Below are 25,140 nucleotides of genomic sequence, written 5' to 3'. Positions count from 1 at the left end.
ACACTGGCCATCACTTCCCACATCGTCACCAATCTAGGTTGTCCATCTGCAGCCTCCCCATCTTCCTCCCCCAGTTTTTACCTCAGTTGTATGATGATTCCGATTCAGTTTCTTAATTTATAATTTTACAGATTTGAGATAGAAAAGAAGAACAAGGTGAATCCTCTTTCTCACACAGCCATGTTTGTCCCCACATTTTAGTTTTGATCTTATGGTTTACTGTATCCATATGTTTGTATTCAACTTCCTTGAACAGTCTATTTCTTGCACTAGAATCATCCAATGGGGATTCCAATTTCTCAATTTATGGTTTTCCATATTTTAGACAGAACAGAAGAGAAAGAATATTGTGGAAGAGTTTGATAAAGAAAAAGGTGAATCCTATTTCTCACACAGCCGCCTTTGTTCCCGCATTTTAGTTCTGATGTTATGGTTTATTCTATCATGTTTGTACAACTTCTTGAACCATCTATTTTCTTGCACTAGAATATTGCAATGGGGAATTTATTGCAGGCCTAATTGTCCTTTAAATGATTTTGCAACCTTTAGTTCATTTTAAGTAATCTATTACATGGCTTGTTCGTTGGATGGTCTCTAAAGTAAAATTAGGAGAACAGTAAAGCATACTCTCTATGTTTTGCAAATCAAAACTGTATTGAAGCTTGATCTATATATGTTAAAGTGAGAGCTGCCCATGATGAATTATTTTCAAATTGATAGTCTACCGGAGTTTGAATTTGCTTACCAGTTTAGACCCACTTTGGGGAAAATGAATGAAGGGAAGAATTTGATCTCTGTTTTTGCTTGTAGGAACTTTTCTAAGGTTTCGCATGCTCAGTCTACATCACAAGTGGTATTCCGATTGTGTCAAGTGCATCACAAAGGCGCAGGCCAAAATCTGACAAGATGCAAAGGCACATATCGAGTATGTACCACAGTCAAAGGGATTCAATTCAGTTATTAAGATTTCATTACATCTGAATTACTTATCATATGGTTTTTAATGAGTTGGAGGAGGCCTTGGTTCTACCATTTGAAAATAAATCTCTAGGTGTGGGCATACGTCAAGCTATCGCTTGAGGCCGCCTCATGCTCTGCTACAAAATTTTGTATCTCTTCATGATCACTATCCTCACCAGCATTGTCCAGGATGCGCAGATTGATTGTCAACTCGTTTGACATCTGCTACTTAGTGGCTTACTTTTACTACTTAAATTATACTGAATTTTGGTCATGACAGATTGGATTGTTTATTTTATCTGAAAGCATTATTATCCCCCCCCTCATCAGTTGGATGGCTTTTAGGACTTGCTGATCTCTCTCTTTCTTCTAACTGACTAGCTGATCTTCATTTATCCATAAAGGGAAGAGGGCAGTAATAGATATAAAAAAGAACGACAAGAAAGAAGCATTGAGTTTTCTTTTCTTTAGTTGTAGGTAAAATTCGTTGTTCAGTTCAAGATAAATCAGTTTATAGGTGTTCACTTATATAATCGTAGAAGATTGGTTCTAATAAACTTGTTTGGCTTTTCCAAATTAAGCTAGTTGTGGTGGGACAGTATACTCCCATGCGTCCACTAGCAGCTATAGCTCCCAAACATGATTTACGTCGTCTCAATTTGGAGTGGACTTGTTCGTTAGTGCAGCTAGCTAGCATATATTGGATAATATGGATCGGCACTGTACTTTTGGTAGTTAATTTAGCTACCAAATTTGTTCTATATAGAAGTTTACAAAGCTGCATGCCATCAAGATTGTAGCCAATTAATACACATGCATCTATATGACTCTTTTCAGTCGGTTCTTTTATTGTCTTGCAACATGACATTCTGTTGCATTTTAGTCTTGCGTGCCTGCTCCTTATTTGCTTTGTCAATGTTCGTGTGTGCCCAACTCAGTTGCTGCTTTTATGTATGTGCTTTCTTATGCGCAGATAAACTCCTACTTTAATATGTGCACTTCCAGGTTTGACGCAGTACTTGCTGTTGTTGGTTTAGTATGTGTTCTTCAGAATGTAATTGGCTATTTTGTTTGCTAGGCAATGCATGCAAGTTAGTTCACTACACAATAAAATTAACCTTCGATTCTAGGGTCCAATAGGTCTTCTGTTTGTTGCTTAGTCGTACTATTGCTCATTGCTACATAAAAGCCCATTGTCAGGTCAGTTAATTGTTTTGTTGCTCACTCGTGCATGCAAGTTAATTAACTATCCAGTAAAATTAACGTCTGGTTTCAGGGTCGGGTAGGGCAGGTTCCTTTTCAGGTTCATTAGCTATTTTGTTGTCCACTGATGCATGCAAGTTAATTAGCTATCTAATAAATTTAAGATGTGGTTTTCCTGTTTGGTAGGTCTTTTCTTTTCTTCCTTATACCACTATTCTTTTTGTTCGGTTGCTCACTAATGCACGCAGTTAATTGACTGGTTGTTCTTGTTCCTCGTCGATGCATGCAAGTTAATTAATCATCCAATAGAAAGAATCTTATGCTCTCAGGTCCAGTAGGTCTTTTATTTTCTGCTCTGTTTGCAATCTAACACTCTATTTGTTATCAAAGAAAAGGAGGTGGAATCTGACATTATCCATGTTAGTGCTAATCGATGTAAGGACGCAAAGAAACAAATGATTTCACGAACCATATATCGTAGGGAAATCAACAAAGAAGGTAAATTTACACAAAGAAAAAGAATATTGTTTATTACTTTATTTCTCCTACTGATTTATCCTTTTAAACCATCTTTGTTCATCACCTAAATATGCACGGAAGAGGATCACTTTAGCCGATGGGAAACACATTATCAATGGTACGAACCTACCTGCCCCCCCACCCCCCCCATTTATATCACATGTTAACATGGATTGCTCGTTACGTTCAATAAGTATCCATGGTCACTGATGAGGCAAGTGGCCAAGGTGAGATTTGGAAGGACGGTGCCACAAATGAACTTAATTGACAATCTCACAGGTAAAAAATGTGGTTTGACGTGTTTTCCAATCTCTATGGCTTTCCTTGTTAAATTTCTGAAAAGAAATTAAGAAAATCATACTGAATGTGGACCTTTATTTCATCTGCATTTATAGCAATGGTAATATTAAATTTCTTTTGTCACGAGTTCTCACTCATCAGAAATTAGTAGTATAGCCTCCAACCAACACACAAAGAGTTATATGTCCCTTCGGTTGGTTGTTTTATTTTTCTCTGTTGTAGAATAGGAATAATATATGTGCATCTATTTTTCGCTGCATCGTATTTTCACTACCAGTCACTCAGTAAGGTCTTAACTTCTCCAATGATTTGCATTATTGGATCCAGAGATGTATCGACATCTTTTGTTCTTGAAGGTCTGAATCTATTTACATTTATCTGAAGAACAAAATGGTTGTTAACAAGTTTAGTACCCTCAAGATCTTTCTCAATGTTGCTTGTGCTTGAGCTGCTATTCTGAAACATAGTTGTTGAGGTGCTTATCTTTTAGTTTGAATTTTGTTAATAAGGTCTGAAGGAGTAGGGCATTTTGGAGGCCGAACTCCATGGAGCCCTTTATTTTGGAAAATTCAAATTCATAAATTTCAGTTTAAAAAAATTCTGAAAACATGCACATGTATGCAAGGATGTTAAGTGTATGTGCGAAAAATTTCACTATGAAATAGCTTGAATTGCAAGCTGCACAAAGAAAAATCATAGACTTTGAAGATGAACAGTATACATGCTAAAAAGCACCAGAATTTTCTTTTTTGTGTAGCTCACATTTTAATGTGTTTTGACCTGATAATTTGCACACATGTACATTATGTATCTAGGTATATGTGTGTTTATTTTCAGAATTTTTTGAAACTGAAAAGTTTGAATTTTGAAGTTATTGAATAAAGGCCTCCATGGAGCTCGGTCTCCGTTTGGCATTTTCTGGTCTGAAGATATCATAACTGTACTATTTTAAGATGACTACAAATTGCCGGAATTAATATATGTCACAACCCGCTGATCATGAACAGCAAGCAACTCCTACCCATGTCCTAAATGTGGATATTGCAAAGAAAGGTACGACATGGTAACCAACATGGGCAACAAGATAGTATAATCCTTCAACATAAGTAAAACATAAGATAGGGAATTCATGATGCTTGCCTTCCTGGTCAGCGTCCTGATGAAGCTGTGGATCAAACTCATAATACCCCTCATTGCCGGACTCTATTTAAACGATTAAGAAACCCTGGAAAAGAACCAAACGGAGGAAAATCAACATTCATGAATTTCCAGAATGTGTACAGTGCATGAATTGTATGTGATGTCATCCAGAAAGTTGAAAATGAAGTTACTGAAATTGGGAATAACATTTTCTTAGAGTCCTAGAATGCAAGTTATGAATTTTCAAAGATTTAAAGACATTTTGTTAAAGTGCATCTTCCTTTAATTTTAAGCAACAGTACTGAATAAGCATATATATGTCTATTCCTTAGAAAGGGGATATGGAGTAGTACGAGAAAGGGGACCCAGGAGCAACCAACATATATAAGCTTAGTACTACTCCAAACCAAAATAGAATGATTTTGTTATGGATTTTACAAGTTCAACTCTGAGATCTTACACTGATACCCTGTGTACTACGAGTTGACAAATCATGCATCACACCTTGTTTAGAATGTGTTTTTTAATAAGTTTTTCAACTGATAATGCTATATCAGTTCTTCATAGATGAAAAAAAGTAAAAACATAGATGTTCTTTTGAGTATTAACAATCAAGCTCTTTCATACTATTTGGTTTATAGTTTCATTCTCATCTCTTCTATTTTTTACTAATTAAGCGGGCTGTATTCTCCGGCTTCTTTAATGAAGGCCAATTTATTCTCATCTAATATTATGTATGTATATGTGTGCTCTCAGTGATGGATAGTTTGGTGATATCGTGCATGTATCCAGATGATGCACTCTCATATTAGCTGCAATCAGATTTTTTAACTGTGCATATAATCTCTGGCAGATCTGCAATCACCAAGGTACTCACAGAAATATCTATCTACGTACTATCTAACTAATCATGCTGGAGTGGAGCTGCTGCTTTCGTACTTTATAGCTTATTTACATACTTTCTGCTTCAAAGGTTCGCTGTTTGTTTTATCTATTTTTTTCGAATCGCTGTTAGTTTTATCTGCTACTTTGTCTTTCTAAACTGGTGATGATCAATGCTGAAAATACTTTACGAGTCTGTATACATATTGCAAGTCAACGGGTTGAGCATTTTTTATGTGATTTTCCTGATAAATCAAATGTTAAAATGAAAACTTTTATACACAGGCAAGTCTAGCCTTTGTCTGATAGTGTGACGAGCAAATTAAACAATGTTGAATATGACCATGTTTTTTCATAGCAAATCAATCTCTCTTTCTATGATCTATCAAGCATCAATAGCAAGCAACAAGCAGCCAGCAGCAAAGAAGGGGCCGGAGAAAAGCAGCCAACAGCAAACAAGGGACAGGAGCAAAGCAGCCAACAGCAAAGAAGGGACAGGAGCAAAGCAGCCAGTGGTAGCAAACAGCAAACAACATCAGCAGCACGCAGCCAACAACATGCAGAGGCGATTTCTCACCATGCTGTAAGTGGCAAGGTTGGATGGAGCAGAGCAACGAGCTCCGGACAGCGACAATGGAAGTCAACGTCAGGGAAGAAGTAGGAGGGACCCGCGGCTTCGAGTCCATGGTCCAGAGGAGATGCGGACAACACGGAGCCCGTCATGGTCCCTGGAGCTGTTCGGTGAGGAGGATGACCGCGGTGCCGCAGTGGCGGCCGACGGAACCGACGAAGACAACCTCGGTCCAAGAGGCTGATGCATGTCGGTGCCCAGAATCACCATTAAAGGAACGACAGGAGTAACAATGGAGCTAGGGGAACTACCTAGAAGCAAGAATGCACCGGGAAACAAGGTGGTTCACGGCGGTGTCCAGCGGGCGTGCATGTCGGAGCCGGAGGCATCGACGTCGATCCGGACTGAGGGCTAGCGTATCCCGCCGATTCCTGCGGCTGGTGTTGCAACTGCGACCTGCACCCCTAGTGAGCTAGACGAGGAAGGGGATCCAGAGAAGAGGAAATGAAGTGAGGGCAGTGGGCTGGAGTAAGAGATAAGGTGAAGGAGCATGGGTTCACGGGCGCGTGTGGCGTGTCCCTGCGAGATGGTGATAAGGCGATTTTGTCCTGACCTGGAAGGCCCACTACTAAGTGGCAAAGGACTGGAAGAAAATAAAAACAAATGAAATTGGCTGGAATATCTCTTCCTCCTTTACTCCTTCATAAGCTTCTCAGGGTTACCATGCTCTAAATTTTTAGAATATCTACTTATATAATATAACTATGAAATTTCAGTATATATGCAGTATCCATAGATCTTATTATTTCAAATGTTTTTATGATGAGAACACATCCAGAGAAAGGTTCTAATGTAATGAACTGCACTTATTTATGATAGCTCTTCCATCCTAATAAGATCAGAAGAATTTGTCCTTGCTTTGTTACTTTTCACACTGTTATGTTTAATGTTGTTGTCCAAATGGATGTGCCTTATTGTCCAAATTTCACTTTACACTAAGATTCATAAATCTGATTGATGAACAAGGTTACAAAAAAAGCAGCTCGACATTTATCGAGTTGTTGAACCATGCAATTCATGTTATGAACAGGTTTTAAAAAATGGTCTTGGTGAAAAGTGTTGTTCTATAAATAGCTTTATGCCATTTTTTAGCCTTTCCTGATTTTGTTATGTTAGCTTTTATTAAAATTTGTTTTAGTTGACTCGACCTTCTATTCAATCATGTTGGATGCTTGGGTTAGAATCTAACAATGCCGCTTCTGGATGCTCTGTTGATGCACATGCAAACACACGTCGCTTTCGCCTGGAGTTGGTCCTGAATCAATCTCATATGTATTGTTTGAATACTCGGCTACCTCTAGCTTTTTGCGCCATGGACGCAACGGGCCATCTAGAGTCATGGAGAAAAGAGCGAGAGCACGGGAAGTAGATATTCTAAAAGTCTTGAATCAAGCAACATAGACACATGATGGTGAAGTGAAGGAACTTTACCGCATAATAGATACAAACTTCACAACAAGATCAACACCCAAAGCCAACAATCTGAAACATATTTTCTCACAGATAAGATATGTTTTTGATCGTCTTAATGATATAAGTTTAAAATTAGAAGCCGTTATACAGAAAACAAACAAGTATTATTGGAGTCTGGACGATGATAACGAATGAATTTTTGCTCTGAGCAATGCAGGCAATGAAGAACATCAGCTATGAAGACCTGCCTCAAAGAAATCGTTCTAAACATCCAGCAATACATCTGTCTAGCGTAGCTCCGCCTATCTACATGCCTTACTCATAACATTGTAAATGGTCGTTCGTAAGCTTCTTAGAAAACATGTATCATCAGCAACCATCTATCTATCATCAATTTGTACTTATTTTCATATGTTTTCTTCTGTATCTACATATTTTGATACACACTCTTTCAATGGTTGGCTTGCTCTCGGCCTTTGCGCCATGGGCGCAACGGGTCATCTACAAAAACCAGAGCCCAATCCAATGACTTCGTTGCTCGAGAAACACCATACTGAACCCAGCCCAAGATAGCAAACAACAAATCCAATACCAGATGAAACAATACAAACCAGATCAGGGAAGAGCAGCAAATCGAGCAGACGGAAGGGAGAGACGGATGACCTGAACATCAGTGGCGCAGATCGTATGGACGGGGAAGCAGCGCCCCAAGAAGCAGTCGTGGGAAGCAGCACTGATAGCCGGAACATCACGACGACGGCAATCCTACAACCACTGCAAGGAGCCGAGGCGTACCCAGCACCACCCAAATCACCAATCTGCTCTGTCCAGAGCTGCGCTGAGTGGCTAACCGGTGGGAGGACACGCGCACAGTCAAACCCACACACACCAGACACGCGTGGTTTGGACCAGCGGGAGGCTTCACACACCAGACACGCTGCTATTGCTTTCTGTGAATGTTGTGGCCCATAGGTCCACCCGTCCACCCGTGAACGATGTGGCCCACCAGGAAAATACATTTCTGAGTGCTCCCAGGTCCCAACCATCTATTGCCAGGGTTTTCTACACAAAAAATCTATTGCCAGGGAAATCCCTCAAAAAAATCTATTGTTAGGTAGTTTTTCTTTTTTAAGGGTCTATATTATCGGGAAGGTTTTATTCACAGAAACAAGTGTGACGACTGGTCAAAATCTTACCCCTCAATTGTTTTTCCGAAAATGATTTAGATCTATCATCAATGTTCACTGGAAATACAAAGCATATAAAACATAATAAAAAATACATTGAGATTCCAAAACCACTGCATACACTATGTTGTTGATGCGCCGCTGTCGCCACTTCCCTATCGGAGCCGGCTTGACCTGGTCGATGATAGTCAAAAAGTTTCGTGCACGTGCCCCTAAGTACCAATGCTTTGGAGATGTAGTCATCGTTGTTGAACTCTTGCATAGATCTGAAGCACCTGACACCACTCGTCACATGACGAAAGATCCTAACTTCACCGCCCCAGGTAATGTTCACGAGTTCATGTATTAAATACATTTTATCGTGTCACTTGTGTTTACTCTTTTTTTAATGCAAGTTTACAGCTACTCGGTGTTCCTAATTGTAGGCTTAACTATCTTGACCTACCAGTGATCTAATTTGTGGCATTATTACCTTAAGAAAATATTTGCATTTAATTTTCTTTGTATATAGGGTATAAGTTCTTACAAAATGTACTCAAATATACGGTTATTGAAAAAATGCAAATATTTTCAACAAAAACATGGTTTTAAACAGGTCTTTGCGTCATTTGGCGCAACTGGTCATCTAGTATGTAGAACTCATGGGCATAGCATGCACACAATAATCATGGCAAAAATGAGAAAAAGCTAAATGGAGCAGCAGATCTGACAAATATCTCAAGTAGCCCTCTTCTAACAGCAATTCGGGCATCAAGATGAACTCAAATGAAAATGATGCAGTAGAATGGAATGATGTACTCTCTGAGATGAACATTTAGATATGCTATATGCCCAAAACGGAGCTACGGATGCAAAGTTACGTGGCTATGAACATGGGTGAAAAAATTAGGGACTTAGGGAAAAAAACGGGGTCAACCCTAAAATTTGGATCTGGATCTGGGAACACGGTTCCTGAGGTTTGACGCCGTAGCCAAAAGGGATTAGAAAATACAATTGCAAGCATGTGAACATGGCAAAAACATAATCAGTTCTCAGACTTAGTGAAAACTGGCACATGCTGAAACATAACTCAAGTAGGCATGTTTACGAGCTCGATGCACTCACTACAGAGAAAATCATGACAAGCTAGGCATACACCCATTAATAAGACACAAAATGCAAGCTAGAAATGGCAAGAATAATAGCATAGCATGCATGGATCAACTACAACATCATCGGCAAAATTGCAAACAAGTTGACAATCTGCCCAGATTCACAAAGTAGCAAAAGTAGAGCTCGATTGATTCAAGCTAGGGTGCTCCATAATGCAAACAAAGACATGGATGGATATATCACTACAAGATTAAGAAAACATCCTTACTGATCATCCTCAAAAGAGGCATGGATCACTAGGAAACAACATGAACATATGGCAATATGGGATAAACAGCTCAAGGACTTGGTGGAAATGCTAAGTCCCTGAAATCAGGATTACGAAGAGCACCACTTTTCAAGCTTGTGCTAGTCACCACACACATCAAAAAAATACATGGGTTGCACCTCTGGAAAGATGACAAAACCCTTATCAAAACATATGTAGAACTCATGGGCATAGCATGCACACAATAATCATGGCAAAAATGACAAAAAGCTAAATGGAGCAGCAGATCTGACAAATATCTCAAGTAGCCCTCTTCTAACAGCATTTCGGGCATCAAGATGAACTCAAATGAAAATGATGCAATGGAATGAAATAATGTACTCTCTGGGATGAACATTTAGATATGCTATATGCCCAAAACGGAGCTACGGATGCAAAGTTACGAGGCTATGAACATGAGCAAAAAATTAGGGACTTAGGGAAAAAACCGCGGTCAACCCTAAAATTTGGATCTGGATCTGGGAACACGGTTCCCGAGGTTTGACCCCGTAGCCAAAAGGGATCATAAAATACAATTGCGAGCATGTGAACATGGCAAAAACATAATCAGTTCTCAGACTTAGTGAAAACTGGCACATGCTGAAACATAACTCAAGTAGGCATGTTTACGAGCTCGATGCACTCGCTACAGAGCAAGTCATGACAAGCTAAGCATACACCCATTAAGAAGACACAAAATGCAAGCTAGACATTGAACATATAAAGGATGAGCTAGTGCGCCTACCTAGCAGCACCAGCCACGTCACTTGCGTCGCTCCGTAATTTTCGTTCACATGATCAACCTCGCTGTCAAAAATCCAAGCGTTCCTTTTTCTCCTTGTTATTGTTTTGTGCTTTAGTGGATGACGGGTGGGCCTTATTTACCCGTGGGTCCACCGTTGTAGTGTGTCTGCGCGTGTCTCGGGTGAGAAAAGGGGTGAACAGCATCGAGCGCAGGATTGGGGTGGACTGTAGCGAGCACGGGATTGGGAGGCCCCTCCCTCTCAAGTGAAAATGTGTCCTATCTCTTCTCTCCCCGTTCATCTTCTCTGGCCGCCGCCTCCGCTTCCCTCCTCCCTCTCGGTCGCCTCGTCTCCTCCGCCGCCGCCACGTCCTCCTCCCCTGCCACCACCCTCTCCATCCCTGCCTCTCCTCCTCCCCTGCCTCCGCGCACCCGGCAACACGGCCAAACCGATGGATGGGGTAGGCGAAGAGGAGTGGCAGATCCACCTCCTCTTGGGTGGTTGTGCTCTTCTTTGTTGAGAACTTGCCGCCTGTTGCGCCCGCGTCGCTGCCGTTCTTGCGCCGGTGCTGCTACCGTGGACGGCTTGGATTTGGCACAATCTCTGTTCTTTCTCACCCATGCGACTGATCTTCTATCTGCTGCTGCCGCGTGCCGTGCTTCTGGATCTAGGCGAGCAGGGCGGCATGATCTTCTTGGTGGGTGTGGAGGATGAGGAGAATGGCAGTGAGGGAAGGAACAGCGAGGCTGGAGTTCCAGACGGTGCTGGCCATGGTACCTGTCCCCAATCTAGGTTGCCAATATGCAGCCTCCTTGATTTATGGTTTTTTAAACACACATATGCAGACCTGAGGAAAAAGAGAAGAGGGTGAATCTTGATGAAAAGTTTGAACAAAGTGATCTCTCCCTCTCTCTTGAACACTACTATCACGTTCATATGTTCTGCATAAGGCTATCTTATTTGGTGTGCCAGAGAGTATTTATAGTTAGAATATTACATTCTTCATGTCTTATATAAAATCTTCTTTGAACAATGTTCTTTAATTTCTAGATTTGTTGCAGGTTCGAAGATATAAATCTAATTGATATATTGTCGATGGGGATTAAGTACTGTAATGATATACCTGAGAATTTTGATGATATATCTGCTACCAGGTTGAATATTGACCACAAATTAATTTTTGTGTGTGCTTCTGCTCATTTAAGTGCATAATTTGGTCACAAACCTCCTGTTGTAGCTACGAAGTTCATTGTGTGATGCCTACAAGTTATTGGTCTTATTTTTGGTGTAAAGCTGCAGGCCGAGTTCAGATTGTTCTTTTGACAGAAATGGAACAGGTAATGCTACAGCCTAAGCATTGTATAGTATAAATTCAAAGGTCATGTAATATTTTACTTAGGTTCATTCAAATATCTGGAATTGACATGCATATGTTTCTTGTATGTGCACAGATTGTTGGTTGTATCTTAATATGAGTTCTTTATGTTGCTTGCCTAAATTCAGAAGTGAACTTTTGCTGTATATTTGGTCGATGTGTGTCCTGTAAACCGTAAACTTACTAGGTGTACATGTACATGCGTATTTGTTACACTATTATCATATATAACACTTCCAGATTAGAATATACAGATATCTCCTTTTTACATAAATAATCGTGATTGTTCTCATACAATTTGGCATTTCAAGAATATCGCAGCCACACAAGCTAAAGGTTCAGGAAGTTTAGGGAAAGAAAAGTTCTTATTGACAAAGATGGTGGTATGGATAAGTCCCTATTCTCATTGTCACTGGTACTTCATTTTTCTTATATTTTGATGCTTATTTTTTCATATGTAGGTGAGTTTTATCTGGTATCACTTTTTGACATGGACATGTACCATATGATTGTTGAGTTTCATCTGATTTCACTTTTTGACATGGCCATATACCATGGGGTGTAGTATTTATGAAGAGTGGCTTGGAAATTGCAAGTAGATGGTTGCTCTAGCCGTATAGCTTATTTAATTAGGAGTGAGATGCTTGCTAAGATGAATGGTGTTTCTGTAAGGGCAGACATATTCCTAGCACTGGATTATGCACATGTATATATGGATACTTCTATACGAATGCAGCTCACACTTACCACGGTCAGAAGAGTCTTGCATGGATATATCATGTGATGTGACACTGGAATAATTGGCCTGGAGTTCACCAGCGTGACCGAGCGCAGTGCAACAGAGCTGTTCAACACGTGTTGGCACATGACTACCATGGAAGAGGATCTCGCTGGAACGCTGCCGTTTCTTCAGTTTGGAATTTTGTTAACAATTTTGTAACCTTGATTGCGCTGAGCATAAGCAGGATCTACGCATTATTCTGTTGACTTTGCTCACGTGAGTTCTTCCCCATTTTCCTCTTTGATGCCTTTTCTTCCGAATGGAAAAACTGATCTTCTTTAAAGTTCATCATGGTTTTGGTGTTAGTATGACTGGATAATGGTTTATAATTTTTGTGCTCTCAACCAAATGTGTCTGCTATGATAATTAAGGTTACTAAGATGAATGGTGTTTCTATAGGGCCGGACATATTTCTTATCCTCATAAATCAGTGATGCACAGATTATCTTAGCTATATTGTGAATCTTGATAACCCCTCGATGAACAAATTTTGCGGCCTGCATTTGGGTTTATGCAAATTGTTGCGAAATATGTTCTTCCAGGAAAATTCACTACACCATATGTCCTAGATAAATCTTTATTGAACATTTAGTTTTCCTCATACATGCTTATCATTTGGCATAATGTTATTTTGTGAGCTTAATTCTACCCTGAATATACAAATAATCAGTTTGTTTACTTTTTTTGCTGTCATAATAAGACCCTGAAACCATCTTCCATCGAACACGTATCTGTAGTATCTATACTATGTAGAATGTGCAGATAGATATATTTGCCGACCAAGCAATTCCCCTCTTTTGAGACAAACCAATATATGATTACCCATTCCCCGGTTTCCTTTCTATTTTTTATTCCAATATAACATAATGAGCTATTCATTGTTTTACAATTTCAGTGTAATCTAAAATCAGACTGTGTGAACATAGATGCATTTATTCACAAATTAGCAAGCACCTGAGTGAAGAACGCTTAAAATGCATGGAAAATGCAATTACCACCAGCAAATAAATTGGCATTTGTATTCCATGTAACAGTCCCGAAAAGAAGAGGACTATGGACCTGAGTGGGAATGGAGGCAGGATATTCTTCTGGATGGCTATGCTGAGGTGGTGGTTGGTCGGATCCATGGTGTAGGCAAAGTTGGTCAGCATGGTGGAGTTGTGCTGTGGGGAAGACCCTGGATTAGATATCTGCGCGGCTATCTGCGTGCTGGGTGGATCAGTGTAGCCCACCTCGGGATGGAGGCAAGCGGCGCTTCACTGGTGCCTCGCCATGCCACAACAGTGGCCTTCACAATGTTTAATCATAAGACCACTATTTTTGTGTCTATATGCAGTGTTCACTTCGTCTATATCTTGCAATGTTTAATCATAAAACCACTAATTTTGTGTCTATATGCAGTGTTCACTTTGTCTATATCTTGGCAATGTTTAATCATAAAACCACTAATTCTGTGTATCTGCAGTGTTCATTTCATCTATATCATATTTATTTTATATGACAAATCATCTCTATAAATTAACCAGGCCTAATTACAATAGTAGAGGTATGGTAGAAACTAATATGAAACAACAACTTTTGTCACATATACCAAACCAAGGTTGCTTATCTGGAAACTTGATTTTCTTTTGACATTCATTGCACATGTATTCTGATTTGTGCACAAGGAAGCTCACAAATTTGTGTCCATCTTTTTCGTAGTAATCATATGGTTTGCATATCTTATTAAACTGATCATAGTCACGAAGATCAGACTGATAATATTTGGTAGAGAAGATCAGAAGAAACATCTATATCATATTTTTGTATGCTTTTTAGGTAGAAAAGGTACCATGGGTTGATTGTGTTGGATCCCATTACTATATGATGTATTTGACTGCTATTCCTAAGAACTGCTCCTGGACACAGTGCTCTATGTTGACATGTCTTACATTTTATTGTGTCGCCTATCTGTATAGTTACTCGAATCTTACCTTTTTGTATTTTTGTCGTTGCATGTGTGTTCTTCCTACTATAAAGCAACATGGATTTCTTTAAAATAAATTGTGCATATTGTGGAAAATAAATCTTGTGTGTCTATAGTCATGTTCATGTATGTTCTGAACTAAGACAAATATTCTTAAAAAAAATTAGAACTGGGCTTTACCCCTTTCCATTGCAAAGAACGGAAATACAACCAGTTCAAACGAGAAGGACAGGGGGAGGGAAAGAAGTAAAGCGAGTTCTAGCACTACCAGGAAACCCACCATACTCGCTCGCCATCGAAACGAGTATCATGGGGCGAAAACCTGGATAGCATGACATAACACTGATTCTGAACCAACATTATGGTTCTGAACTAAGACAAATATTCTTAATTGTCTATGCTTTTTCCTCCTGTTCATGATGATAGTGCAGCTCTCCATTTTATCAATTCCTTACCCATTCACTTGAAATATTGCCTAAATATTATTATTTTTGTAGTTGGTTTAGCAGCCTGACTTAGATCTCCTACATTGCCCATAGAGAATCTTCAAAAGTTTAGTCATATATGCCACTTGATAAATTTCAGGACATTCATCTATACTGCTCCTATGCATTTCAACTGTCACCAATCCATGGTGAAATAAACAGGAGAATACATGCTTGCAGAAGTTGTCAAGAGGCTTCATTTAACCATCAAAGACCATGAGACCTACCAATCCAGTGATAGAGATGGACACAATCTCTCCTTGTGGAAGAACAATGTATCAATTGCCAACAAAACCAAACACTTGATCCTATCTTACCATGTAGTACTAACTTAACTGCAATGTATCACTTGTGTCAAAAACTATTTGAATCGCGTATTTGGCTATCTATGATATCAAACATTTGTGTTCTTTCAATACACTTGAAAGCAAGGCCATTATATGATAAAAACCCACGTGCACTCCTAAGTTCATCCAAATAATTGCTTTCGGTTCATAGTTTAAATTGGGCTTTCGCCTTTCCTACACAACAATCAATCCAAAATATTTCTATACTGATTCATAGCACTAGATAAACAAGTATACATCAAAACGGTATGCTAAAAAAAAGCAAAGGAATCTCTTTTAGTTCTTGGTTCAAGTCTGTCTTGCGCGCCAAATGGCGTGACAGGTCATCTAGTGGCAAGAACAATAGCATAGCATGCATGGATCAACTACAACATCATCGGCAAAATTGCAAACAAGTTGACAATCCGCCCAGATTCACAAAGTAGCAAAAGTAAAGCTCGATTGACTCACGGTAGGCTGCTCCATAATTGCAAACAAAGACATGGATGGATATATCACTACAAGATTAACAAAACATCCTTACTGATCATCCTCAAAAGAGCCACGGATCACTAGGAAACAACATGAACATATGGCAATATGAGATAAACAGCTCAAGGACTTATTGGAAATGCTAAGTCATTGAAATCATGATTACCAAGAGCACCACTTTGCAACCTTGTGCTAGTCACCACACACATCAAAAAAATACATGGGTTGCACCTCTGGAAAGATGACAAAACCCTTATCAAAACATATGTAGAACTCATGGGCATAGCATGCACACAATAATCATGGCAAAAATGAGAAAAAGCTAAATGGAGCAGCAGATCTGACAAATATCTCAAGTAGCCCTCTTCTAACAGCAATTCGGGCATCAATATGAACTCAAATGAAAATGATGCAATGGAATGGAATGATGTACTCTCTGAGATGAACATTTAGATATGATATATGCCCAAAATGGAGCTACGGATGCAAAGTTAAGTGGCTATGAACATGAGTGAAAAAATTAGGGACTTAGGAAAAAAAACGGGGTCAACCCTAAAATTTGGATCTGGATCTGGGAATACGGTTCCTGAGGTTCGACGCCGTAGCCAAAAGGGATTAGAAAATACAATTGCAAGCATGTGAACATGGCAAAAACATAATCAGTTCTCAGACTTAGTGAAAACTGGCACATGCTGAAACATAACTCAAGTAGGCATGTTTACGAGCTCGATGCACTCACTACAGAGAAAATCATGACAAGCTAGGCATACACCCATTAAGAAGACACAAAATGCAAGCTAGAAATGGCAAGAATAACAGCATAGCATGCATGGATCAACTACAACATCATCGGAAAAATTGCAAACAAGTTGACAATCTGCCCAGATTCACAAAGTAGCAAAAGTAGAGCTCGATTGATTCAAGCTAGGGTGCTCCATAATGCAAACAAAGACATGGATGGATAGATCACTACAAGATTAACAAAACATCCTTACTAATCATCCTCAAAAGAGGCACGGATCACTAGGAAACAACATGAACATATGGCAATATGAGATAAACAGCTCAAGGACTTACTGGAAATGCTAAGTCCCTGAAATCAGGATTACCAAGAGCACCACTTTGCAAGCTTGTGCTAGTCACCACACACATCAAAAAAATACATGGGTTGCACCTCTGGAAAGATGACAAAACCCTTAACAAAACATATGTAGAACTCATGGGCATAGCATGCACACAATAATCATGGCAAAAATGACAAAAAGCTAAATGGAGCAGCAGATCTGACAAATATCTCAAGTAGCCCTCTTCTAACAGCATTTCGGCATCAAGATGAACTCAAATGAAAATGATGCAATGGAATGAAATGATGTACTATCTGAGCTGATTATTTAGATATGCTATATGCCCAAAACGGAGCTACGGATGCAAAGTTACGAGGCTATGAACATGAGCAAAAAAATGAGGGACTTAGGGAAAAAAACGGGGTCAACCCTAAAATTTGGATCTGGATCTGGGAACACGGTTCCCGAGGTTCGACGCCGTAGCCAAAATGGATCAGAAAATACAATTGCAATCATGTGAACATGGCAAAAACATAAATCAGTTCTCAGACTTAGTGAAAACCGACACATGCTGAAACATAACTCAAGTAAGCATGTTTACGAGCTCGATGCACTCACTACAGAGAAATTCATGACAAGCTAAGCATACACCCGTTAAGAAGACACAAAATGCAAGCTAGACATGGAAAGAACAATAGCATAGCATGCACGGATCAACTACAACATCATCGGCAAAATTGCAAACAAGTTGACAATCTACCCAGATTCACAAAGTAGCAAAAGTAGAGCTCGATTGACTCAAGCTAGGGTGCTCCATAATTGCAAACAAAGACATGGATGGATAGATCACTACAAGAGTAACAAAACATCCTTACTGATCATCCTCAAAAGAGCCACAGATCACTAGGAAACAACATGAACATATGGCAATATGAGATAAACAGCTCACAGACTTAGTGCAAATGCTAAGTCACTGAAATCAGGATTACCAAGAGCACCACTTTGCAAGCTTGTGCTAGTCACCACACACATCAAAAAAATACATGGGTTGCACCTCTGGAAAGATGACAAAACCCTTATCAAAACATATGTAGAACTCATGGGCATAGCATGCACACAATAATCATGGCAAAAATGACAAAAAGCTAAATGGAGCACCAGGTCTGACAAATATCTCAAGTAGCCCTCTTCTAACAGCATTTCGGGCATCAAGATGAACTCAAATGAAAATGGTGCAATGGAATGAAATGATGTACTCTCTGAGATGAATATTTAGATATGCTATATGCCCAAAACGGAACTATGGATGCAAAGTTACGAGGCTATAAACATGAGCAAAAAAATTAGGAACTTAGGGAAAAAAACGGGTTCAACCCTAAAATTTGGATCTGGATCTGGGAACACGGTTCCTGAGGTTCGACGCCGTAGCAAAAAGGGATCAGAAAATACAATTGCAAGCATGTGAACATGGCAAAAACGTAATCAGTTCTCAGACTTAGTGAAAACTGGCACATGCTGAAACATAACTCAAGTAGGCATGTTTACGAGCTCGATGCACTCAATACAGAGCAAGTCATGACAAGCTAAGAATACACCCATTAAGAAGACACAAAATGCAAGCTAGACATGGCAAGAACAATAGCGTAGCATGCACGGATCAACTACAACATCATCGGCAAAATTGCAAACAAGTTGACAATCTGCCCAGATTCACAAAGTATCAAAAGTAGAGCTAGATTGACTCAAGCTAGGGTGCTCCATAATGCAAAGAAAGACATTGATGGATAGGTCGCTACAAGATTAACAAAACATCCTTACTGATCATCCTCAAAAGAGGCACGAATCACTAGGAAACAACATGAACATATGGCAATATGAGATAAACAGCTCAAGGACTTAGTGGAAATGCTAAGTCCCTGAAATCAGGATTACCAAGAGCACCACTTTGCAAGCTTGTGCTAGTCACCACACACATCAAAAAAATACATGGGTTGCACGTCTGGAAAGATGACAAAACCCTTATCAAAACATATGTACAACTCAAGGGCATAGCATGCACACAATAATTATGGCAAAAATGACAAAAAGCTAAATGGAGCAGCAGATCTGACAAATATCTCAAGTAGCCCTCTTCTAACAGCATTTCAGGCATCAAGATGAACTCAAATGAAAATGATGCAATCGAATGAAATGGTGTACTCTCTGGGATAAACATTTAGATATCCTATATGCCCAAAACGGAGCTATGGATGCAAAGTTACGAGGCTATGAACATGAGCAAAAAAATTAGGGACCTAGGGAAAAAAATAGGGTCAACCCTAAAATTTGGATCTGGATCTGGTTACACGGTTCCCGAGGTTTGACCCCGTAGTCAAAAGGGATCAGAAAATACAATTGCAAGCATGTGAACATGGAAAAAACATAATCAGTTGTCAGACTTAGTGAAATTTGGCACATGCTGAAACATAACTCAAGTAGGCATGTTTACGAGCTCGATGCACTCGCTACAGAGCAAGTCATGACAAGCTAAGCATACACCCATTAAGAAGACACAAAATGCAAGCTAGACATGGCAAGAACAATAGCATAGCATGCATGGCTCAACTACAACATCATCGGCAAAATTGCAAACAAGTTGACAATCTGCCCGGATTCACAAAGTATCAAAAGTAGAGCTAGATTGACTCAAGCTAGGGTGCTCCATAATGCAAAGAAAGACATTGATGGATAGGTCGCTACAAGATTAACAAAACATCCTTACTGATCATCCTCAAAAGAGGCACGGATCACTAGGAAACAACATGAACATATGGCAATATGAGATAAACAGCTCAAGGACTTAGTGGAAATGCTAAGTCCCTGAAATCAGGATTACCAAGAGCACCACTTTGCAAGCTTGTGCTAGTCACCACACACATCAAAAAAATACATGGGTTGCACGTCTGGAAAGATGACAAAACCCTTATCAAAACATATGTACAACTCAAGGGCATAGCATGCACACAATAATTATGGCAAAAATGACAAAAAGCTAAATGGAGCAGCAGATCTGACAAATATCTCAAGTAGCCCTCTTCTAACAGCATTTCAGGCATCAAGATGAACTCAAATGAAAATGATGCAATCGAATGAAATGGTGTACTCTCTGGGATAAACATTTAGATATCCTATATGCCCAAAACGGAGCTACGGATGCAAAGTTACGAGGCTATGAACATGAGCAAAAAAATTAGGGACTAGGGAAAAAACAGGGTCAACCCTAAAATTTGGATCTGGATCTGGGAACACGGTTCCTGAGGTTGGACGTCGTAGCCAAAAGAGATCAGAAAATACAATTGCAAGCATGTGAACATGGCAAAAACATAATCAGTTCTCAGACTTAGTGAAAACCGGCACATGCTGAAACATAAGTCAAGTAAGCATGTTTACGAGCTCGATGCACTCACTACAGAGAAAGTCATGACAAGCTAAGCATACACCCGTTAAGAAGACACAAAATGCAAGCTAGACATGGAAAGAGCAATAGCATAGCATGCACGGATCAACTAAAACATCATCGGCAAAATTGCAAACAAGTTGACAATCTGCCCAGATTCACAAAGTAGCAAAAGTAGAGCTCGATTGACTCAAGCTAGGATGCTCCATAATTGCAAACAAAGACATGGATGGATAGATCACAACAAGAGTAACAAAACATCCTTACTTATCATCCTCAAAAGAGCCACGGATCACTAGGAAACAACATGAACATATGGCAATATGAGATAAACAGCTCAAGGACTTAGTGGAAATGCTAAGTCCCTGAAATCAGGATTACCAAGAGCACCACTTTGCAAGCTTGTGCTAGTCACCACACACATCAAAAAAATACATGGGTTGCACCTCTGTAAAGATGACAAAACCCTTATCAAAACATATGTAGAACTCATGGGCATAGCATGCACACAATAATCATGGCAAAAATGACAAAAAGCTAAATGGAGCTGCAGATCTGACAAATATCTCAAGTAGCCCTCTTCTAACAGCATTTCGGGCATCAAGATGAACTCAAATGAAAATGATGCAATGGAATGAAATGATGTACTCTCTGAGATAAACATTTAGATATGCTATATGCCCAAAACGGAGCTACGGATGCAAAGTTACGAAGCTATGAACATGAGCAAAAAAATTAGGGACTTGGGGAAAAAAACGGGGTCAACCCTAAAATTTGGATCTGGATCTGGGAACATGGTTCCCGAGGTACGACGCCGTAGCCAAAAGGGTTCAGAAAATACAATTGCAAGCATGTGAACATGGCAAAAACATAATCAGTTCTCAGACTTAGTGAAAACCGGCACATGCTGAAACATAACTCAAGTAAGCATGTTTACGAGCTCGATGCACTCACTACAGAGAAAGTCATGATAAGCTAAGCATACATCCATTAAGAAGACACAAAATGCAAGCTAGAAATGGAAAGAACAATAGCATAGCATGCACGGATCAACTACAAAATCATTGGCAAAATTGCAAACAAGTTGACAATCTGCCCAGATTCACAAAGTAGCAAAAGTAGAGCTCGATTGACTCAAGCTAGGGTGCTCCATAATTGCAAACAAAGACACGGATGGATAGATCACTACAAGATTAACAAAACATCCTTACTGATCATCCTCAAAAGAGCCACGGATCACTAGGAAACAACATGAACATATGGCAATATGAGATAAACAGCTCAAAGCTTAGTGGCAATGCTAAGTCACTGAAATCAGGATTACCAAGAGCACCACTTTGCAAGCTTGTGCTAGTCACCACACACATCAAAAAAATACATGGGTTGCACCTCTGGAAAGATGATAAAACCCTTAAGAAAAGATATGTAGAACTCGTGGGCATAGCATGCACACAATAATCATGGCAAAAATGACAAAAAGCTAAATGGAGCAGCAGATCTGACAAATATCTCAAGTAGCCATCTTCTAACAGCATTTCGGGCATCAAGATGAACTCAAATGAAAATGATGCAATGGAATGAAATGATGTACTCTCTGAGCTGAATATTTAGATATGCTATATGCCCAAAATGGAACTATGGATGCAAAGTTACGAGGCTATGAACATGAGCAAAAAATTAGGGACTTAGGGGAAAAAACGGGGTCAACCCTAAAATTTGGATCTGGATCTGGGAACACGGTTCCCGAGGTTCGACGCCGTAGCCAAAAGGGATCAGAAAATACAATTGCAAGCATGTGAACATGGCAAAAACATAATCAGTCCTCAGACTTAGTGAAAACCGGCACATGCTGAAACATAACTCAAGTAAGCATGTTTACGAGCTCGATGCACTCACTACAGAGAAAGTCATGACAAGCTAAGCATACACCCATTAAGAAGACACAAAATGCAAGCTAGACATGGAAAGAACAATAGCATAGCATGCACGGATCAACTACAAAATCATCGGCAAAATTGCAAACAAGTTGACAATCTGCCCAGATTCACAAAGTAGCAAAAGTAGAGCTCGATTGACTCAAGCTAGGGTGCTCCATAATTGCAAACAAAGAAATGGATGGATAGATCACTACAAGATTAACAAAACATCCTTACTGATCATCCTCAAAAGAGCCACGGATCACTACGAAACAACATGAACATATGGCAATATGAGATAAACAGCTCAAAGACTTGGTGGAAATGCTAAGTCACTGAAATCAGGATTACCAAGAGCACCACTTTGCAAGCTTGTGTAGTCACCACACACATCAAAAAAATACATGGGTTGCACCTCTGGAAAGATGATAAAACCCTTAAGAAAAGATATGTAGAACTCATGGGCATAGCATGCACACAATAATCATGGCAAAAATGACAAAAAGCTAAATGGAGCAGCAGATCTGACAAATATCTCAAGTAGCCCTGTTCTAACAGCATTTCGGGCATCAAGATGAACTCAAATGAAAATGATGCAATGGAATGAAATGATGTACTCTCTGAGATCAATATTTAGATATGCTATATGCCTAAAACGGAACTACGGATGCAAAGTTACGAGGCTATGAACATGAGCAAAAAAATTAGGGACTTAGGGAAAAAACGGGGTCAACCCTAAAATTTGGATCTGGATCTGGGAACACGGTTCCCGAGGTTCGATGTCGTAGCCAAAAGGGATCAGAAAATACAATTGCAAGCATGTGAACATGGCAAAAACATAATCAGTTCTCAGACTTAGTGAAAACCGGCACATGCTGAAACATAACTCAAGTAGGCATGTTTACCAGCTCGATGCACTCACTACAGAGCAAGTCATGACAAGCTAAGCATACACCCATTAATAAGACACAAAATGCAAGCTAGACATGGCAAGAACAATAGCATAGCATGTACGGATCAACTACAACATCATCGGCACAATTGCAAACAAGTTGACAATCAGCCCAGATTCACAAAGTATCAAAAGTAGAGCTAGATTGACTCAAGCTAGGGTGCTCCATAATGCAAACAAAGACATTGATGGATAGATCACTACAAGATTAACAAAACATCCTTACTGATCATCCTCAAAAGAGGCACGGATCACTAGGAAACAACATGAACATATGGCAATATGAGATAAGCAGCTCAAGGACTTAGTGGAAATGCTAAGTCACTGAAATCAGGATTACCAAGAGCACCACTTTGCAAGCTTGTGCTAGTCACCACACACATAAAAAAATACATGGGTTGCACCTCTGGAAAGATGACAAAACCCTTAAGAAAAGATATGTAGAACTCATGGGCATAGCATGCACACAATAATCATGGCAAAAATGACAAAAAGCTAAATGGAGCAGCAGATCTGACAAATATCTCAAGTAGCCCTCTTCTAACAGCATTTCGGGCATTAAGGTGAACTCAAATGAAAATGATGCAAATGAATGGAAGGATGTACTCTCTAAGATAAACATTTAGATATGCTATATGCCCAAAACGGAGCTACGGATGCAAAGTTACGAGGCTATGAACATGAGTAAAAAAATTAGGGACTTAGGGAAAAAAACGGGGTCAACCCTAAAATTTGGATCTGGATCTGGGAACACGGTTCCCGAGGTTCGACGTCGTAGCCAAAAGGGATCAGAAAATACAATTGCAACCGTGTGAACATGGCAAAAACATAATCAGTTCTCAGACTTAGTGAAAACCGGCACATGCTGAAACATAACTCAAGTAAGCATGTTTACGAGCTCGATGCACTCACTACAGAGAAAGTCATGACAAGCTAAGCATACACCCGTTAAGAAGACACAAAATGCAAGCTAGACATGGAAAGAACAATAGCATAGCATGCATGGATCAACTATAACATCATCGACAAAATTGCAAACAAGTTGACAATCTGCCCAGATTCACAAAGTAGCAAAAGTAGAGCTCGATTAACTCAAGCTAGGGTGCTCCATAATTGCAAAGAAAGACATGTATGGATATATCACTACAAGATTAACAAAACATCCTTACTGATCATCCTCAAAAGAGGCACGGATCACTAGGAAACAACATGAACATATGGCAATATGAGATACACAGCTCAAAGACTTAGTGGAAATGCTAAGTCACTGAAATCAGGATTACCAAGAGCACCACTTTGCAAGCTTGTGCTACTCACCACACACATCAAAAAAATACATGGGTTGCACCTCTGGAAAGATGACAAAACCCTTAAGAAAAGATATGTAGAACTCATGAGCATAGCATGCACACAATAATCATGGCAAAAATGACAAAAAGCTAAATGGAGCAGCAGATCTGACAAATATCTCAAGTAGCCCTCTTCTAACAGCATTTCGTCCATCAAGATGAACTCAAATGATAATGATGAAATGGAATGAAATGATGTACTCTCTGAGATGAATATTTAGATATGCTATATGCCCAAAACGGAACTACGGATGCAAAGTTACGAGGCTATAAACATGAGCAAAAAAATTAGGGACTTAGGGGAAAAAATGGGGTCAACCCTAAAATTTGGATCTGGATCTAGGAACACGGTTCCCGAGGTTCGACGCCATAGCCAAAAGGGATCAGAAAATACAATTGCAACCATGTGAACATGGCAAAAATATGATCAGTTCTTAGACTTAGTGAAAACCGGCACATGCTGAAACATAACTCAAGTAAGCATGTTTACGAGCTCGATGCACTCACTATAGAGAAAGTCATGACAAGCTAAGCATACACCCGTTAAGAAGACACAAAATGCAAGCTAGACATGGAAAGAACAATAGCATACCATGCACGGATCAACTATAACATCATCGG

At 39.6% G+C, this 25,140-nt stretch overlaps 1 protein-coding gene and 1 long non-coding RNA gene across 19 annotated transcripts; one reads left to right on the top strand and one right to left on the bottom strand.

Annotated features, from left to right (window-relative positions):
- Positions 1-4,122: 4,122 nt before the first annotated feature.
- On the bottom strand, positions 4,123-6,477 carry LOC123150964 (uncharacterized). Its single transcript, XR_006475434.1, has 3 exons — positions 5,905-6,477; positions 5,582-5,815; positions 4,123-4,207 (listed from the first exon to the last, which is right to left on the bottom strand). It is a non-coding gene; the product is annotated as an uncharacterized lncRNA (long non-coding RNA).
- Positions 6,478-10,981: 4,504 nt separating this feature from the next.
- On the top strand, positions 10,982-13,885 carry LOC123151830 (uncharacterized). 18 transcript variants are annotated; one of them, XR_006475889.1, is made up of 6 exons: positions 10,982-11,150; positions 11,439-11,531; positions 11,615-11,714; positions 12,074-12,135; positions 12,214-12,749; positions 13,568-13,885. XR_006475889.1 is itself a non-coding variant. In XM_044571474.1 (5 exons), exons 1-5 carry the CDS (start codon positions 10,997-10,999, stop codon positions 12,534-12,536), a joined length of 486 nt encoding a protein of 161 aa, XP_044427409.1. In that variant the 5' UTR covers positions 10,982-10,996; the 3' UTR covers positions 12,537-12,882. The 18 variants fall into 18 exon arrangements, 6 of the variants coding, with proteins under 6 accessions (XP_044427409.1, XP_044427408.1, XP_044427407.1 ...); XR_006475877.1 differs by lacking the exon at positions 13,568-13,885 and having other exon boundaries at positions 10,982-11,169; positions 12,074-12,167; positions 12,489-12,739; XM_044571474.1 differs by lacking the exon at positions 13,568-13,885 and having other exon boundaries at positions 10,982-11,169; positions 12,064-12,135; positions 12,489-12,882.
- The last annotated feature ends 11,255 nt before the right edge of the window (positions 13,886-25,140 follow it).

The sequence above is a fragment of the Triticum aestivum genome, chromosome 7A (assembly GCF_018294505.1).
Source record: "Triticum aestivum cultivar Chinese Spring chromosome 7A, IWGSC CS RefSeq v2.1, whole genome shotgun sequence".
Classification (NCBI taxonomy): domain Eukaryota; kingdom Viridiplantae; phylum Streptophyta; class Magnoliopsida; order Poales; family Poaceae; genus Triticum; species Triticum aestivum.
Note: the sequence above shows the minus strand (reverse complement) of the source record. Positions and strands in the feature narration are given on the sequence as shown.